The 17,332-nt window shown below is 30.1% G+C and overlaps 1 protein-coding gene across 2 annotated transcripts; it reads left to right on the forward strand.

Moving 5' to 3' along the window:
- Positions 1–465: 465 nt before the first annotated feature.
- Positions 466–4,440, forward strand: LOC108319308 (AP2-like ethylene-responsive transcription factor AIL1). 2 transcript variants are annotated; one of them, XM_052868821.1, is made up of 9 exons: positions 466–1,096; positions 1,450–1,999; positions 2,110–2,192; positions 2,441–2,449; positions 2,658–2,746; positions 2,950–3,023; positions 3,118–3,168; positions 3,310–3,386; positions 3,587–4,440. In XM_052868821.1, exons 1-9 carry the CDS (start codon positions 886–888, stop codon positions 4,201–4,203), a joined length of 1,761 nt encoding a protein of 586 aa, XP_052724781.1. In that variant the 5' UTR covers positions 466–885; the 3' UTR covers positions 4,204–4,440. The 2 variants fall into 2 exon arrangements, with proteins under 2 accessions (XP_052724781.1, XP_017405892.1); XM_017550403.2 differs by having other exon boundaries at positions 470–1,096; positions 3,602–4,440.
- The last annotated feature ends 12,892 nt before the right edge of the window (positions 4,441–17,332 follow it).

Here is a 17,332-nt window from a genome sequence, read left to right on the forward strand (position 1 = left end):
AATTATTCTCTCTTTTTTAAGATATTATCTTCTCTTTAATAATAATAATAATTTTAAACATATGATGTCATTAAGTATTCAGTTCACCGCTTATATCACTTGTGTCATCAATTATCTCTCTGACCTGTTCTGCATAATGTAACATCTTACTGCATTATCAAATTTGAACCGTTGATGAGGTTATCACATGTTACAGGAACACTGGAACTGAGTGGAATCCTCTCTGTGATAATAGTCGTGAAGATTTTGGCATCTCTTCAGTTTATTTATTTATTTTTAATTTTATATTTTCTAGTATTATATATTATTTTGTCACACTGCTACATGCCGTGGCCACCTCTGCAGAAATCTGAGAAAGAAATGAAAGAGGTGGCACAGAACCCAACTTTTCATTACAAAACAGACACAGGACTGAGAATATAAGACGAGAGAGAAGTTTGTCTAGAGTTCTCAAGTCTCAACACCTTCAATCCCACCTCAACAATATATCATAAAATAAACCAAAAATCAAGGTAATGATGTATATTATATATATATATATATAAACCCAACATACCCCCTTTAGAAGAGACCCACAAGATATGAATCCCACATGATTATGACTATGATGCAGCTTCAAAGAGGGAAAAAAATGGAAAATTTTCAACCCCATCCCAACTTCCCAACCGTTACAAGCTTTGAAATTTGAGCTCAAAGTCCAACATTCCAAACTTGCATAGATAGATAGAGAGATACATACATGCTACAAGCAGTTCGAATTTTTGGGAGGAGAGAAAGATCTGTGTGGTGTAAGTTAGTGTAACTGGTGTAAGAAGGAAGTCTGTGCTCTTTGGGGGGATTGTTTTCTTGAGAAAAGAGGAAGCAGTGTGAAAAAACTGTGTTAATATGAATAACTGGTTGGGATTCTCTCTCACTCCCCATTTGAGGATTGATGAAGAATTTGGGAGAGAAAACCAAGAGCGTGGAGAAGAAGGAGAAGGAGGAGGAGGGTATCATCCTCGTCCTTCTTCTCACCCTCACTTGTCTGTTATGCCTTTGCGCTCTGATGGCTCTCTCTGTGTTGCTGATTCCTTCGGTCACTCTGCCACTCCTCAAGGTATTGCATGCCACACTACATCCTTTATTTGCACCCCTTCCCTTCTAGCTTATCTTATTTTGAACAGATGATAAATTTTTGTTTTTTCTCGAAGATGAGTAATAAATAACTAAACTTTCCTGCAACAAACTATTGTGATTCTCTACCACTATGAGTGATTCTTTGTTATTGAACGGGTAGAGTGTGTTCTGTGTGTGGATTCAAAGCTTTTGCATGTCGTCTAAAGCAGTTTCTTTTGTGGTTTTTCTCTTGATTACTGCAAAAAGTTTTATATTTTGCTATGAATCAGTTCTCGGCTGCATTGAGTTTTCTTATTTACGAATTAACAATGAAATTTGTGGGGCTGCTTGTAGAATGGAGGTATGATAGTGCAATAGGTGGAGGGAATTCCAATGAAAAAGGTCCAAAGCTTGAGGACTTTTTGGGCTGCTACTCAAACTCCCCCAATAAAGTCTTTTGTCAAGATTCTCAACATGACCAAAACCAAAGCCAGAGCAATGTTTCCAAAATCAATGTTAATGTGGCACCAAACTTTTGCACCAATGCTGATATTGAAACTGGGGATTGCCTCACAAACCCTTCTTCCTTGCTTCAATCTTTCCATGCATACAATGATAACCCACATGCCCTTATCCCGACCAATGGCATGTACAAGTCCTGGTTGGCGCAAACTCAGTTTTCTGATGTAAAGCCTTCAACTGAGGCAAATGGGTGTAATTTCCAATCACTGTCTCTCACTATGAGCCCCACTGTGCAAAATGGAGTGGGGGCAATTTCCTCTGTTCAAGCTCTTGATGACAATAGGAAACGGGCCATGGCTAAATCTCATGCTAGAGAACCAGTTCCTCGCAAATCCATTGACACTTTTGGGCAGAGAACCTCTCAATACCGTGGTGTTACAAGGTAGGGGCTATGGTTTTTTAGTGTTTATTTATTATCACACAGCATTATATTTTGTTTATTAAGATGATGTTTTTATCTTTTTTGTATTTGGAATTCATGGATTTTGGTAGGCATAGATGGACTGGGAGATATGAGGCCCATTTGTGGGACAACAGTTGCAGAAAGGAAGGGCAGACAAGGAAAGGAAGGCAAGGTGAGATAATGTGTTTTTTGGTTGTGGTTTTGGCTTATGGTGTTATTATTTTATATTAATTTGATTTATGGTGATTGACCAAGGAAGATCATTTTCAAGACCAAAACAAGTGTTTTAGCCTTTTCCATTCTGTTCCTTTTTTTATTTACTTTCCAGTCTTGTTTTGAAAGAGAATATACTAACGGTCTGTTTCATGCACCGGTTGGATTCTTCTCCCTTTTTCATGGCTTCTTCAAATCTTCACTCAGTCTACCTTGGTGAGTGACACTCCTTCACATGCAATGGTTGTCTATATTTACTCCTTTACCATCTTTGTAAATCTTACCGATTACTATAACACGGAAACTGGTTAGATACGCTACTAGATATGAAGCATTGGAAAGTGTGCTTGGGTTCTGAAGATGATTTATCGGTTTTGGAAAATAATTATATCCCTGTATGTATGTATGTATGTATTATTATTAGGTGGTTATGATAAGGAAGAAAAAGCAGCAAGGGCTTATGACTTAGCTGCACTCAAGTATTGGGGTCCAACAACTCACATAAATTTCCCTGTAAGGCTTCTGAAACTTGTACAGTTTTCTACTTTGCAAAAGTCTTACCTTAGCTAGTCTTGCAACTGTACAGAATAGAAACAAGGGAATTAAAAATTATTGAGAAAAGTCAAATATTTGCTATGTATTTAATTTTATGTGGCTTGAACCATTACATTGCAACTGTGATCACTCTACATGTCTACTGCTTCATAAATGCTCAGTTAAGCACTTATGAGAAGGAACTTGAAGAGATGAAGCACATGACCAGGCAAGAATTTGTCGCCAATTTAAGAAGGTACCATTAATTTTTTTCCATGTGATCTTAGTAAATTCTCTCACCCCCTTACATTCAACTGGAAGGAATTGTCCTTTTTGTTTCCCTCGGGCAGGAAGAGCAGTGGATTTTCAAGAGGGGCATCTGTGTATAGAGGTGTCACAAGGTATGGACTAAAGCAATGCGCTTTATCATTAATATGAATAAAGCTTTCCACCATGAATTATTTTCTGCAGTTTTCAGCTTTTGAATTAAGGTGGGCAATTATTAGCTAACATTTATCTTTTTCTCCTTGTATCATTTTCAGGCACCATCAACATGGAAGGTGGCAGGCCCGAATTGGAAGGGTTGCAGGAAACAAGGACTTGTATCTTGGTACATTTAGTAAGTTTTTAGACCCTTATCTCTCCTCATGCCTTTCTTTCAAGCTTCCATTTTCCCTTTTCAATAATCATTGTTTCCTCCTTTATTCATTCATTCATGCATGATAATGTAACATAATTTAATAATGTCAGTTTTCACGTGACCATCTTAATCTTCTGCAACTCATTTCCCCATCCCTTGATTGAGGTTATTCTGAACAGTGATCCATAATGTAGGCACTCAAGAAGAAGCTGCCGAAGCATACGATATTGCAGCAATCAAGTTCAGAGGAACAAGTGCTGTGACCAACTTTGACATAAGTAGGTATGATGTGAAGAGAATCTGCTCAAGTTCCACACTCATTGCAGGAGATCTTGCAAAGCGGTCCCCCAAAAAAGAGTCACCAGCTTCTGTTGCTGCGGATGACATCAACACAAGCAGTTCTTCCGTGCCATCTCAGCCAACTTCTTTGGCAATAACCGATGCTGAACATTCTGATGAGTTGTCCAACATGATGTGGAATGCCAACAACAGCGATGAACAAGCACACAACGAGAGTGTTAACATGAACAACGTGAGTGAATCATCACAGCAAGTTTCTCCAAGCAACAACAAGGTTGGTTTGAACCATGAAAGTCCTCCCAAGTGTTCTGTGGGGCTACCGAACGAGTTTGGAGTGAGTGGAGCAGATTATGGACATGGGTACTTCACCCTGGAAGGACCAAAATATGATGATGAGGATGATGGGAACACTGAAAACGACCACATGAGCAGCAACAGGCTTGGAAACATGGGACTTGTTAATCAAGTTCCGATGTTTGCTTTGTGGAATGAATGAGAAACATTAGCTTAGGAAAGAAAACTAAGATGATGATGATGATGAGATGGCAGCATTATTGGATGATTATTGTAGTATTTGGTAAGGTAATTTGTTGTTGTGTTGAAAAGAAGGGTATGTCAGTAGTGGTGATTCCTTATGTGTTTTCTGTTGTTGGTAGGTAGGGTACGATACTAACTTGCAAAACATTATCCACTTTGGTTAACGAGAAAAATAGAACAGAATGATGCATGAAAATCAATGATGAGAATCGTACCAAAATCTTGAAATTACTATCCTCCTTTGCTGGCTGCTAACTAAATATATATTCATCTAAGATTATTATATCATTTGTTTGCGAAGTTAGCAGCACGGGTACTTTTTCTTTGACTACTACAAGGATATTTTCATGCCTGAATCTTCATAGAAAATTGGTTCACTTTGTCTTGCAAATGAAAGATGACAATAAAGTAATGGAGGGTGATGGGTAAAGGAAACCCAGACATCCATGTCTTTTCCCTTCACGACAAACAAGAAAGACAAAAACCTTCCTTACCTTCATCACGTTACTTTCAACTTCTTCAACCATTTCCCTAAACACCCCAAAACCAACAACTTTTTATTAACTAGGAATTTTATATTTCTTAATTCAATCATTATTATTTAATTTTTTACTTTAAATTATTATTATTTTATTCTATTTTTCTTTTTTGTCTCCACGTGATAAAATGTTGAAGATATACTATTGTATTAGAGTTATTGAAGATATATACTGTTAAAATTACATACAAGTTAAATAATAAAGTTGTTATGTTATATCTCTTACATCATCACGTAAGGTGATTAATGGATTGTCGCTGTCATCATTATTTATGAGATCTTTATTGTTATTGACCATATTTTCAGTAAAAAAATTAATGAAAGTTCCTTATTATTATACATTAGTTAAATATAATTTTATATTAGTTATAAAATTTCATATTCATTAACGGATATAACCACCGCAAGAAATCATCCAGTTGTAAAAAATTAAAAGACAGAAATTTGAACTGAAAAATATAATAAATAAATAAATAATCAATAAACCAAATAAAATTAAAATTTATGAAGTACTTAAAATTTAATTGAGTTATTATAATTTATATTTGTTTATGAATAAATTATTTTCTCCATACAAGTGGTTTTTCGTCTAATTTTTAGGTTTTCATAAGAAATGTCTTCACCGTTCTTTTTTTAATTGTTTAACATATTTTAGTTATTTTAATTGAATTTCACCCGTAAATGAATGGGTGACATCCTACTTCATGTTGTTGGACTCTAAAATGTGAACTAGATTAGATGTATTCATTTAATTCTATAAGATAGTAATGATCTTAAAAATTAATTAACGGTCTTATTAATACAAAATTATCAAAATTAAATCAGTTAACTCTTTTTTTAAATTACAACTTTTTGAAGTTTTCAATTTTTTAAAATCTGTTTTATCAACAATCTCTTAACTTTTTTTAAAAAAAAAAATTTTAAATTGTAAAAAATGTATATATTCCTTACAAAATTCATAGAGAATCGTTAAACGATGAATTAGAATGATTTTCTTTTCTTATTAAATAGATATAATTAGATTGAATTTCAATTTATCAAAGTGAATTTACGACTTTGTTTTTTACAAAATCGGTATTATAATCTGAAATAAAATTTATCGTATCCAGATATTTTGTTAATACTAACTGTGATGATGAATTGATCAGTTTTTTTAGGAATTTTGTTTAATAATTAACAATGAATATATATACTTTTCTTTCAATATTGCATAGGTTTAAACAATTCTTCCAAGGATTCGAAGAAAGAAATATTAACAAGAAAAAATAAAATTGAGTCATCTATAAGTTAAAACTAACGTATGCATAAATTAATTAAAAAAATGTTGTCAAATAAATTTTCAAAAAAACATAATTTTTAACTTATTTACAAATTAATCGAAGAAGTTGATTTTATTATTTTTCTTCGTATTTATTTATTTTACATAAATTCTTATGCAAAGAAGTCCATTGATAAGTTAGTAACATATACTATTTCTTTAAACTATTATATTGGTACATGTTATTATGGTAAAAAAATAATGAATAATATCGTGATACCTTAAACAGGAGATATTTTCCTTCCAGCATAATGAATAATTAGTGTGTGATTATTGATTAATGAAAAGTTTATAGTTATTGAGTGGTGGGCATCATGTTTTTCTTTATTATCAGTTGGTCAGGTGAAGCAGTGGGATATTCTTTGACCGAGTCAAAGAGATCACAGAACGAGGACTACGATAAGTATGGTACGGTTGAGCAGTAGAGAATTACTTGCTAAAATGCACCAGAGGTATCATGCACACACACTCTCTCTCTTTCAAAAGGTAAGACCCCTTTTGACTCCAGAGAAAGGGAATGAATGAATGAACTAAAAGGAATGGGGAACTGTCTTAAATTGCGTGCCTTTTCTCACTTTATTTATTATTATTTTTTATTATTTGATATTTTTCAACTTAGTAGTTAATATTTAAAAAAAATACTCCTATTTATCATGTCCAAGATAGTGTACATTTGTTTTCAAAGTAAATAGAACTGTTTCAGAAGTATTAGTTAAGCAAAAAATCAAACTAAAATATTACTTTATAATTTTTTATTAATTTTAAAAAAATTATGCACTAATAAGGTAAAACAATTTTACAGTTGATAATACAATTACTTTACAAAATAAATAAATGTGTTTTGTGAGAGAATTTGTGACTCAACAACATCTTTTTTTACATTTACTATTATATATACTATTTTACTTGAACCGTCACTTCCAGTAGTAAAAAGTGTGAATTTTTATTTTCTATTACGTTGTGCTATTAAAATATATGATACAAATAGAACACTTGTTTTGATATTTTAAAATATATTAAAAACCTTTTTAATCTAAAAAAATCAGTACATTTTAAAGATATAACACTAAAAAAATGAATAAATAATCAGCAATAATTTTTTTTTCCCACAAGATGTCAATATAGTAGCAGGTAGCTTGGTAAGACGTTATTAGGTCAGTTTGATATGACAAAGCATTTTTTTTTCATTTCATGTAAGATTCTGAAAATAAATAGAAAAAAACATACATCAAATTCCTAATTAATATCACGAATTTTTAACTTAGTCCTTTTAAAATGTTAGTTACAATTTCCTGTCTAGTTTTTAAAATTTTTTAATTCGTTTATAATATTTCATTTCAACAACGAAAAAATGTTACAATTTTTGTTTGATCGGCAAGATATCCGTTACGATGATATATATCAAACCTAAAATATTGTAAAATTTATTATTAATATATTGCATACATTCGTAATTGACATTGTTACTATTTACATGCATGTAGAATAATTATATACCATATGAATATGAAATAAAAATTGTTGAATTTTGAAAAATTATAAAACTTAATCCGTAGTAAAAAGTCATTTATTATTTATTTATTTTGGGTGTAATTTGGTAAAGCTTGTGGTTGAAAGAGAGTTTGATATGTTAATTGCATGTGGGTTGGAATTGGGAAAAAGGGACAAAAAATTAATCACTGCAGCAAGTTGTACGGAAATGGGGGGCCCCTAGAGGGGGTTGCTGCAAAGAGAAAATTTAGTGAGAGATTCTGCGCAGAAGAGAAAATATGCATAAGGTGGCAGAGAGGGCCATGAGACGCAAGAGCCACAGAAAAAGACACAACACGTACAGGACAAGATGCTTAAATATCCACAGACATTTCTCCATCATTACCACCCTATTTCCAACCTCTACAGTAACTCTGATGTGATGCAATCTCCAAATCCAACACCATAACTATATATTTAAACATTTTTATATACATAATATCTCTGTCTGTTCTTATGTCACACACATACATACGTACAGAGAGAGAGAGAAAAGAAAACAAGTATATGAAAATAATAAAAGGAACAAGTTGCAAGCGTAGTGTAGAAGGTGGTGACATTAAAACAGTTTTATGTTTGTAAGGAAGGAAGCTACATGGTATTTATGTTGTGCTAGGTAGATGGTAGTGTTGCTGGTGCTACATGCATGTGGGTTTTAACTAGTTTTTAGGGCTTTGTGTAGGGAAGAATAAGATAAGAGCTGAGTTCAGAGATTGCATGGCTTGGATGCATGCTGGCGTGACAGTTTGAGCATTTTTCCATCTATAGGTACTTCTCTGTGTGCCTTTAATTTCAAGCCTGTGAGTTGTTATGGATCGAATAGACAGCTCATTCTCTATACACTGCAAACTACACCCCTACGATGCATTTTCCACTACCCTTCAAATTACTTTGACTTCCTCTTCCACACCTTTTGCATCTCAATCTGACCAACCCCATTTCAAATCCAATCAAACATTATTCCATATATCCTCCTTCCTTCTAGTCAACTCCATTTTACACTAACAAATCTCCACAACATTACACAAAAATTCTAACCCCAGTGACATTTATGGCGATAGTTGATATGATAAAGTGCTAGTTATAATTATGTTCAACTACCTAAATTAAGACATTAATCATGTTCATAATGATATATGTGAGAATTGAATTCTGAAATGGTGGTATGGTATGGAGTCATAGAGGTATAGGGACATCCCCATTCCTCCAAATGGCCACCTGGGGTGCCCTGTAGCAACCAGCTGAAGTTTAACCACTGTGAGAAACTTAGCCTCAATTTCCAATGCTTTGGCACGTAATGCACATAGATACATACATGGATACACACACCCTTTCTTTCTTTCTTTCTTTCTTTCTTTCTTTCTTTCTTCACTTCAGTGTCTTCCAACTCGAAACTTTCGCACTTTCTCATCATCTTTTTCCTTTTTCTTTAAGGGAATAACTGTGAAAATGTGGTAAAGCAAAAACGATGGGACCAAAGTCTTTTTTTTTCTTGGCCCATTCATTCCCATCTCTCTCTCTCTCTTTCTCTCACTGCCTTTACCTTCATTCATTTCACACCCTCACTCTTCTGTCTCAACAATTCCAACATACCACCTTCTGTCCCCCCTCTCTCTGAAAATTACCACATTGCCATTGCAAAACCAGTTTTAAAATGAGAGATTTTGAAGGGATGAGAAATATTTAAGAAGTGGGGGAGTTATTATGATGGTGGTGTGTAGGCAATGGCGTAGGCATGGGAAGAAGGAAGGAGCAAAAAGACAATTGTTGGCTGACACTTTTGGGACGATTCTGTAAAAAGAGACTGCGTTCCTGCGCTGCGGCTGCACTCTGGACACTTCCTCCTCTTTATTTCCTTCACTCCATTCTCTTTCCATTTTTCATTTTTTCATTCTCTTCCAACAACTACCATAATTATTAATGTTAATTTCGATATTGCGTTTCGTCAAAGACATCAAAATCATTAATAACTCCATTATTTCTCCCTTCTTTCTTTTCTTTTACTGCACTTGAAATATCTTTCTTTGCTTTTCTACACGTTAATTATGCTCTGAATTTCGACCATCATCCTCATCCCTGTTATATATATATTGTTCGAATAATAAAGATTTCTACGAGGATCAATTAAAGTTTCGTGAAGAAATTCGTGTCCAAGAACCCAACATTTATGGCTTTGGACATAAAGGACAGACCCAATTTCAAGGTTTATACTCTCCAACCCCTTTTATCATAGGCACGTGACTTACAAATTTATCTATCTCCTTTCGAGTTTTCGCTGTGTTTATAGTTCAAACTCCCAAACATCTGCAAATCATAGAGAGAAAGCTAGTTGCTTAGAGCATCTCATTCAAATATTTTTCCATTAAGTACAATTTTAATTTATGTGTCAAAAATATAAATAAACAAGATTAAATATGTTTTTACTTTTTTAACTTTCTTTCTTTGAACATAAAATTATAATTTATTTTTATCTTAAACTTGGATATAAATTCGTCTTCAAATTTAAATAAATATATACAAACATTCTAACTTAATTATGTTAAATTTCTTTTTATATGTCAAAAAAAAAGTGAACTGATATTTAAATTATTTAAACGTTTTATTTTAAATATTAGTCTAAAACATTATTTAATACATAAAAATAATAATATCATTCATTTTTTTTTTAATTTTAAAGATAAAAATATATTAAAATTTGAAAAATAAACAAATTCTAATTTGTATTCCAATTTAGGAATTACACATGATTAACCCAAATAAATATACTTTTGGTTATAATAATCAAAGATTACACTATGATAGTCTAACCTCTGGCAACAAATTCTAAGTATATTATTAAATTTCAAAGGACTATTTCTATTTTTATGAAGAGTTCAATAGTGTGTTTATATAATTTCTCAAATGCTTGTAACATGACGTGTTTAACGAAGTTGTAAATCTATTAATGATAAAAAATTCAATTAAAAAAATCAACAAAATATCTAAAATATTATATCTCATAAAAACACATAAATTATCCCACATAATTTATTTTTTTATCGCTAAAATCCTGTTTGATTGTTGTTTAAACTTTGAATTGGGTGATTTACGAAACAGCCCTTATACCAACTAGCTTTAATATATGTTGAGGAGTGTGAACATTTTTGTAGCTAAGTTGTTTGTATATTCTCTATTGAATGTATTGGGCCGGAGTCGTTAACAATGAATACGCAAATTTGGGCCATAAATTCCTTGGTGATCCAGCCCAGTTCAGATCAAAAGAAGTTGAGGTGACTATGATAGATAAGAGATTACCCTTAATAAGTTACAAGTCACTTACTATGAGTGTTTTTCTTTTCTTATTTTATTATAATAAATAATTTAAAAAGTAAACACAGATATTAATAATAAAATCATCTTATTTTTCATTATTTTAAATTTATTTAAATAATTTTATTTTCGCTATAATTTTATTCTCTTTTTCTTTTTCACTACCAACGTTCTATACTGTTCAAACAAAACATTAATTACATAAAATGAAGCAAGGTTATGACGAGATAAAAAGATTTGAATAATTTATCAATTTGGTCCCTCAAAAACTAGTTTCTTTCATAAATAGTCTTTTTCAGAATGAAAATCATGCAAACAATGATTTAAGTATTAAATGTTTTAGTAATATTTAAGTGTTAAATGATTTAAGAAAATTAATTAAGTATTTAAGTTGACATGTTCATATTTAAGAATTATTGAAAAAAAAATCAATACTTAAAAGATTATGTGACGGTGATTTTTAATACTTCGGATATTATTTGTATACCTTCTTTCTTTTGAAAAATAGTTAATATTTTTTTATATATCTCTAATGCCATTAGTTTCAAATTTTGTTATTGCTATAATATCATTTTATATTAAAGTGTTATATTTTGAGTAGGAGTATTCATTGGGATACGTTATAACTCAATCCCGCTCAATAAAACTTAATTAAATTGGATTAAATTTAACTTTTTTAACTGTGTCAAATTCAACTCAATTAAAACTATTTTTTTATATATAAATATATAATATGAATCACCTAAAACTTAAGACGAGATTCGCTCTTTTACTTATAGATTGAAAATTTATGTTATATATTTCCTTTTCCATATTTTGAATTAGATTGATTAAACTAGTTATGACTTGACTTGAATGGTTTACATTAAGCCTTGAATTAATTTTTGTAAAAGCTATTATTTTTAATTGGTTTGATACTTTAAAATTTCCATTTTTAACAAAATAAATAAATAAATAAATTTAAAATATTGATCCAATTGAACCAACTCAATTCAACCATGGCAAAAATATGTTGAGTTAGATTGCCTCTTAACATAAAACACTTAACCCAATAAATTCAATATTTTTTTAGTAGGTTAATGAGTTTTTTTAACTTCTATCAAACTCAAACCAATAACATTCCTAAATATGAAACTAATAGATAATTTTTACAAATTTAGAATTTAAAATATTTAATCCATCGTATTCCTTGACTAATTATTATGGTCACATAATAAAGTTACTAAGAAGTGGCTTTCTATGAGGAAATTTAAAAAAAATAAAATAAAATAAACATACAGGAGCCCGTTAAAGCCCAAAGCTCTTACTTTAAGCCTCTTATAAAAAAGTCTCCAAAATTTGTTTAATAGTAATATATCTGTATTAAATTAAAGGTAAAATAATGTTTAAGAATAAAATTTAATCAAATCATTATAAATGATTATCATTTAAAAAATATTTTTAAGTTTGATCAATTTTTCTAAGATTATAATATATTTTAACATAAATAATTTTATTAATAAATAAAAAATGTCTCAAATTTATTTTAGATCGGTTAAATCCTTAAGCCGCTCTGGATACCTAAGACACTTAAAATAACAGTATAAGTGTTTCAAACAATATAAAAAAATAAAATAATGAATAATAACTTTCTTCTTTCTTTAACCTTCATATTTAATTAGCGTTATTTATGATGAATGTATTAGACATTACAATAACTAAAAACACGAAGAGAAAATATATTCCTCTTATTCATACGAGTATCAACGAAAATGTATTAAGAAATAGACCAGGTCTAAACACTATATATGCTTGGATTAAAAACTAGCTCGTCACTGATTAAATAATTGACACAATTTTCATAATAAAAATAAAAATATAGTGTGTATATATACTAATTAGCATAACTTGATAAAATCTAATGAAATTTAAAGTTTTTTATGCAATGAAGTTTCGATATATGAAATTATAAATAAAGTTAAAAAAAAGGTGATTGAGTAATTCAATTTTTTTTTATTGCTCATATCACCATGGCACATGATTCTGTTGCCAAATTTGACGCCTCTCGTTACGAGTATTTTACGTTGTCATGGATATCCAGCGAACATGTTTCTGTTATGTATTACAGAGGAAACATGTTTTTTGTTTTTTCTATTGCTATTAAATGATAAACCATAAACCTTATATGTTTTCCATTAATAAAAATTTAAACATAAACTTGTTTCCATTTTCGTTATTTAACAAGAAATCATATCGAACTTGTTCCTATTATAGATTAAGCTTAAGTAAGAAAAATGTTTTTATATGAAAGGAACATTTTTCAATAAGAGTATTTTGGTAAAAAAGAAACACTAGCATAAGTGGTATATTAGTGATTTTCTATTTTCACACGTGGCTTTGAGAATTTTCTATTCTCACAAGAGGTTCAGTTTGTTAGTATGGGTGGGTCGGATATATGTTATAAAAGTCTTGGCATGATCTATCTTTTTGTACGATTAGCACAAGTTGTATGATATTTAACAAAAGCTTATTTTTTTAGATTAAAGTATTATAAAGTATTTATCTTTTAACATAAATACCATTCAACCACTGCTTGAATATAATAAGTTATATACTTTACTTTTATAACATATGTAGAATAAAGTATGGCGAAAATCATAATTTATAATTGTTTCATATATGAGTCAAGGTTGTTTGTTATGTTGTTTGAGGTTTAATTTTTGTTTAGTGAAGTGTCTTTTTTAAAAATGAGTTGAATGATACCTATAAAAGGTACTACAATGTTAAAGTCAATTTAATCTGTGATAAATAATAATTAATATAATAGTTAATGCTTTCTTACTATAAATTTTTTAATAAATTTTTTATTAATTTTGATGTAATTACGATCAAATTGTGAGTAATCATACTTTAATATTAAGTTAATCAGTTTTAAGTTTAATCTATTTTGGTACTGTTAATTCTTATGAATCTAATTGAAGGCTAAACGGTTTGTTTGGTGATCATTCGAGCTAGTGACATATTCTTTAGGTTGAAACTTGACTATTTGAGTTGGTGCATGATTGATTTGTCTGTTTGGTGGTTAGTCAGTGATGGAAATGCTCTAGCTAGGACAAGCCAAATCTAGAAGCAACCAAGCCATGTACTCAAGATGCTCAAGGTTTTGATGATAGTTTGCGGAATGGTGGTAGATGAAGATAGAAGGTTCACGGTTTTGATGTGTTGAATGGTGAAAGATGAAGTGTTTAGGGTTCTCTAAGAGAGGTTGGGCCACCTTGGTTGGCTTGGAGAGCAAGGAGAAATCCTCTCCAATAAGAGAGAGACAAGTGGAAAAAAGTCTTCTCAAATGAGAGAGTGACATGTGGCCATTACCTATGGAAAAATTCTCCATTCCTAGAGTGACACGTGGCCACTAACTAGGAGGAAAACTCTCCAATGGGAAGCCTCCACATCTTTAGGACGAAATATTGCCCCCTTGTCCTCCAAGCTTAGCCAAAATGTTGACCCCTTGGTCAACACACCCATTTTGGACATCCAAGCATAGTCAACTTTGGGCCTTGGCCCTTTGTTGACTTGTTTGGTCAAAATCCTATTCTACTTGGCCTAAAATACAAGGCCCAATTGAAATCCTACACTACTAGGCCCATAATACAAAGCCCAAATAAAATCTAGACTACTTGGCCCAATATACAAAGCCCAAATAAAATATAGACTACTTGGCCCAAAATTATTCTTACTCTTATAAATCTTCATGGGGTGCTACTCCCTACACCACCACACATTGCTTCTTGTACCACCACACTTTTTTCAAATTCCAAAATTATCCTTTATATCTTAAAATCTCCTACACCCCTCCTTTTTCCTTGAACGGACGTCGACATCCGTTGAAGAAAAAATTCTTCAACGGATGTGGGACATCCGCACATTCGTTTAGTTTTTTTTTTTAAATTTTTAGATTTTTTAAGTTTTTAAATTAATATATAAATATTATTTAATTTTTTTAAAAATTATTACTTAACTATTTATAAATTAATTTTATTTTATTTAATAAAATAATTATTATAATTTAATTTATATATTATTATTTTAAATAATAATTAAAATACTTTTAAAATTTTATTAAAATGGATACGGATGTGGTAATATCCGTAAAACTTTTTCTTTTTAAAGTTTTTAGTTTTTTATTATATTATATTTTAAATTAATATATAAATATTATTTAATTTTTTTAAAATTATTATTTAATTAATTATAAATTAATTTTATTTTATTTAATAAAATAATAATTATTAATTTAATTTATGTATTATTATTTAAATAATAAAATAGTTTTTAAAAATTTATTAAAATAGATGTGGGCAATAGATGTGGGCAATTCATGAAGTTTTTTCTTTTTAAATTTTTAGTTTTTAATTTATTATATTTTAAATTAATATATAAATATTATTTAATTAATTTAAAATTATTACTTAATTATTTTTTAAATTAATTTTATTTTATTTAATAAAATAATTATTATTAATTTAATTTATATATTATTATTTAAATAATAATCAAAATACTTTTAAAATTTTTTATTGAAACGGATGTGGCAATCCGTTAACGGATCTCGCCACATCCGTTGAAGATATTTTTTTTTTAAGTTTTTAGTTTTTTTAAGTTTTTAAATTAATATATAAATATTATTTAATTAATTTAAAATTATTACTTAATTTTTTATGAATTAATTTTATTTTATTTAATAAAATAATTATTATTAATTTAATTTATATATTTTTATTTAAATAATAATCAAAATACTTTTAAAATTTTTTATTGAAACGGATGTGTTGAAGATTATTATTTTTTTTAAAATAAAAACAATAAATTAAAATATAAAATATGTGAATAGACGGATGTCAACATCCGTTGAAGGTGAAACGGATGTTGACATCCGTTTTAGAGAAGGGTAAAATTGGTATGGGGTGGTGTAAGGAGCATTCGGTGGTGGTGGAGGGAGTAACTGCCATCTTCATGATGACTTAAGGTGGCCCAAGAGAAAGAGTCTAGACCCATCTTCCATAGATGCCTCAAACACTTCATGAATGTGCTAGGTCATGGCAAGGGGTATGCCATCAGCCAGGCTCGTTGGTTTGCTCTCTATGCTGGTAATTGACCGTCTAGACTAGTGCATGATCGGACGATCTATTAGATGCTCGGCCAGACTTGTTGGTTTGCTTTTTGTGGGTTAACCATTCAGGTTGATGTATAGCCGGTTGGTCTATTTGGTGGTTGGTTGAGCTTACTGGTTTGCTATTCCAAACTAGTAATTGACCATTTAGATTGATATATGGTCGATTGATCTCTTTGGTGGTCGACTGAACTTGTTGATTTGCTTTTCCAAATTTACAATTGATCACTCAATCATACATTTCATGAACAATTTAATTCTTTATTCAAAAATCACGGTTCACAATCGATAGTTTCACTGTTCAATTTATAGTTAACCGTCCAAATTATGACTAAATACACGGTCATAGATTACAATAATAAAATAATTTGCAACTAAAACATATATCCATTAGAATTTGCAGTTAAAATCTTTGTCTAGCATCACATACGGTTTAGCTTGTTTTAATCTTGTTTATTCATATTCCCTTCTTTGGTGAATCTTCAACAAATGTGTAATTTTTAGACATGAAAATGTCAAAAAAACTAGAAACAGTTGGCAGTTACTCTGCCTAAACCTACCAACATAACAAATAACATCAGTTGCACCACATACATTACTCGGTAGGTTCCATTTACCCCACTACTTTTTATCAAATCCAACCATTGTAACTGAGAACCAATAATTATTGAAATATATGTAGTGATGCTTTTACGCGGAAGTTTCATTATTTGAAAGTTTGAAATTGTAAATGTACATATACTTTCACACATGATTACTCGTCTAGTTTTCACTAAACTTATGCTTATAAATGAACAATATGTATCCTCTATTATAAGCACAAGTTTCAACTTTTGTACATTCATAGAATAAGGAATTTTTTATTCTTTATTCATATATATTCATAGAAAACAAATTTCGTAAGAAAACTATAAAAGACTTCTTTTATAAAAAAATTATTAAGATTTAGAGAGAGAAAATATAAAGAGTGATGGTAGATAAAAGAAATAAAATAGTATCAAGCATTGAATCAACGAGAAAATAAATCAACAATAAGAAAATAAATAAGAAAAATTTCAACTTTTTCATTTCTTTTAGATTTGCAAATTGCACCCTTACTTTTGTAATTCCAATTGACAAATATTAATACAGTACTACACACCAAACATTCTTTACCAAACACAACAAAATACTAAAAGTTTAATAAGGTGGGATAGGAATAAAAAAGGACACTTTAATAATGAAGCCAATCTCAGTTTTAGGGC

The sequence above is a fragment of the Vigna angularis genome, chromosome 9 (genome assembly GCF_016808095.1).
Source record: "Vigna angularis cultivar LongXiaoDou No.4 chromosome 9, ASM1680809v1, whole genome shotgun sequence".
Taxonomy (NCBI): domain Eukaryota; kingdom Viridiplantae; phylum Streptophyta; class Magnoliopsida; order Fabales; family Fabaceae; genus Vigna; species Vigna angularis.

What these genes read in the sequence shown, in the direction of transcription:
- LOC108319308 (XM_052868821.1), top strand. Translation starts at nt 886, where the DNA reads ATGAATAACTGGTTGGGATTCTCTCTCACTCCCCATTTGAGGATTGAT. An exon ending in CAACTCACATAAATTTCCCT is followed by an intron (nt 2,747 to 2,949) that starts GTAAGGCTTCTG and finishes ATAAATGCTCAG; the next exon opens with TTAAGCACTTATGAGAAGGA. An exon ending in CTTGTATCTTGGTACATTTA is followed by an intron (nt 3,387 to 3,586) that starts GTAAGTTTTTAG and finishes TATTCTGAACAG; the next exon opens with TGATCCATAATGTAGGCACT.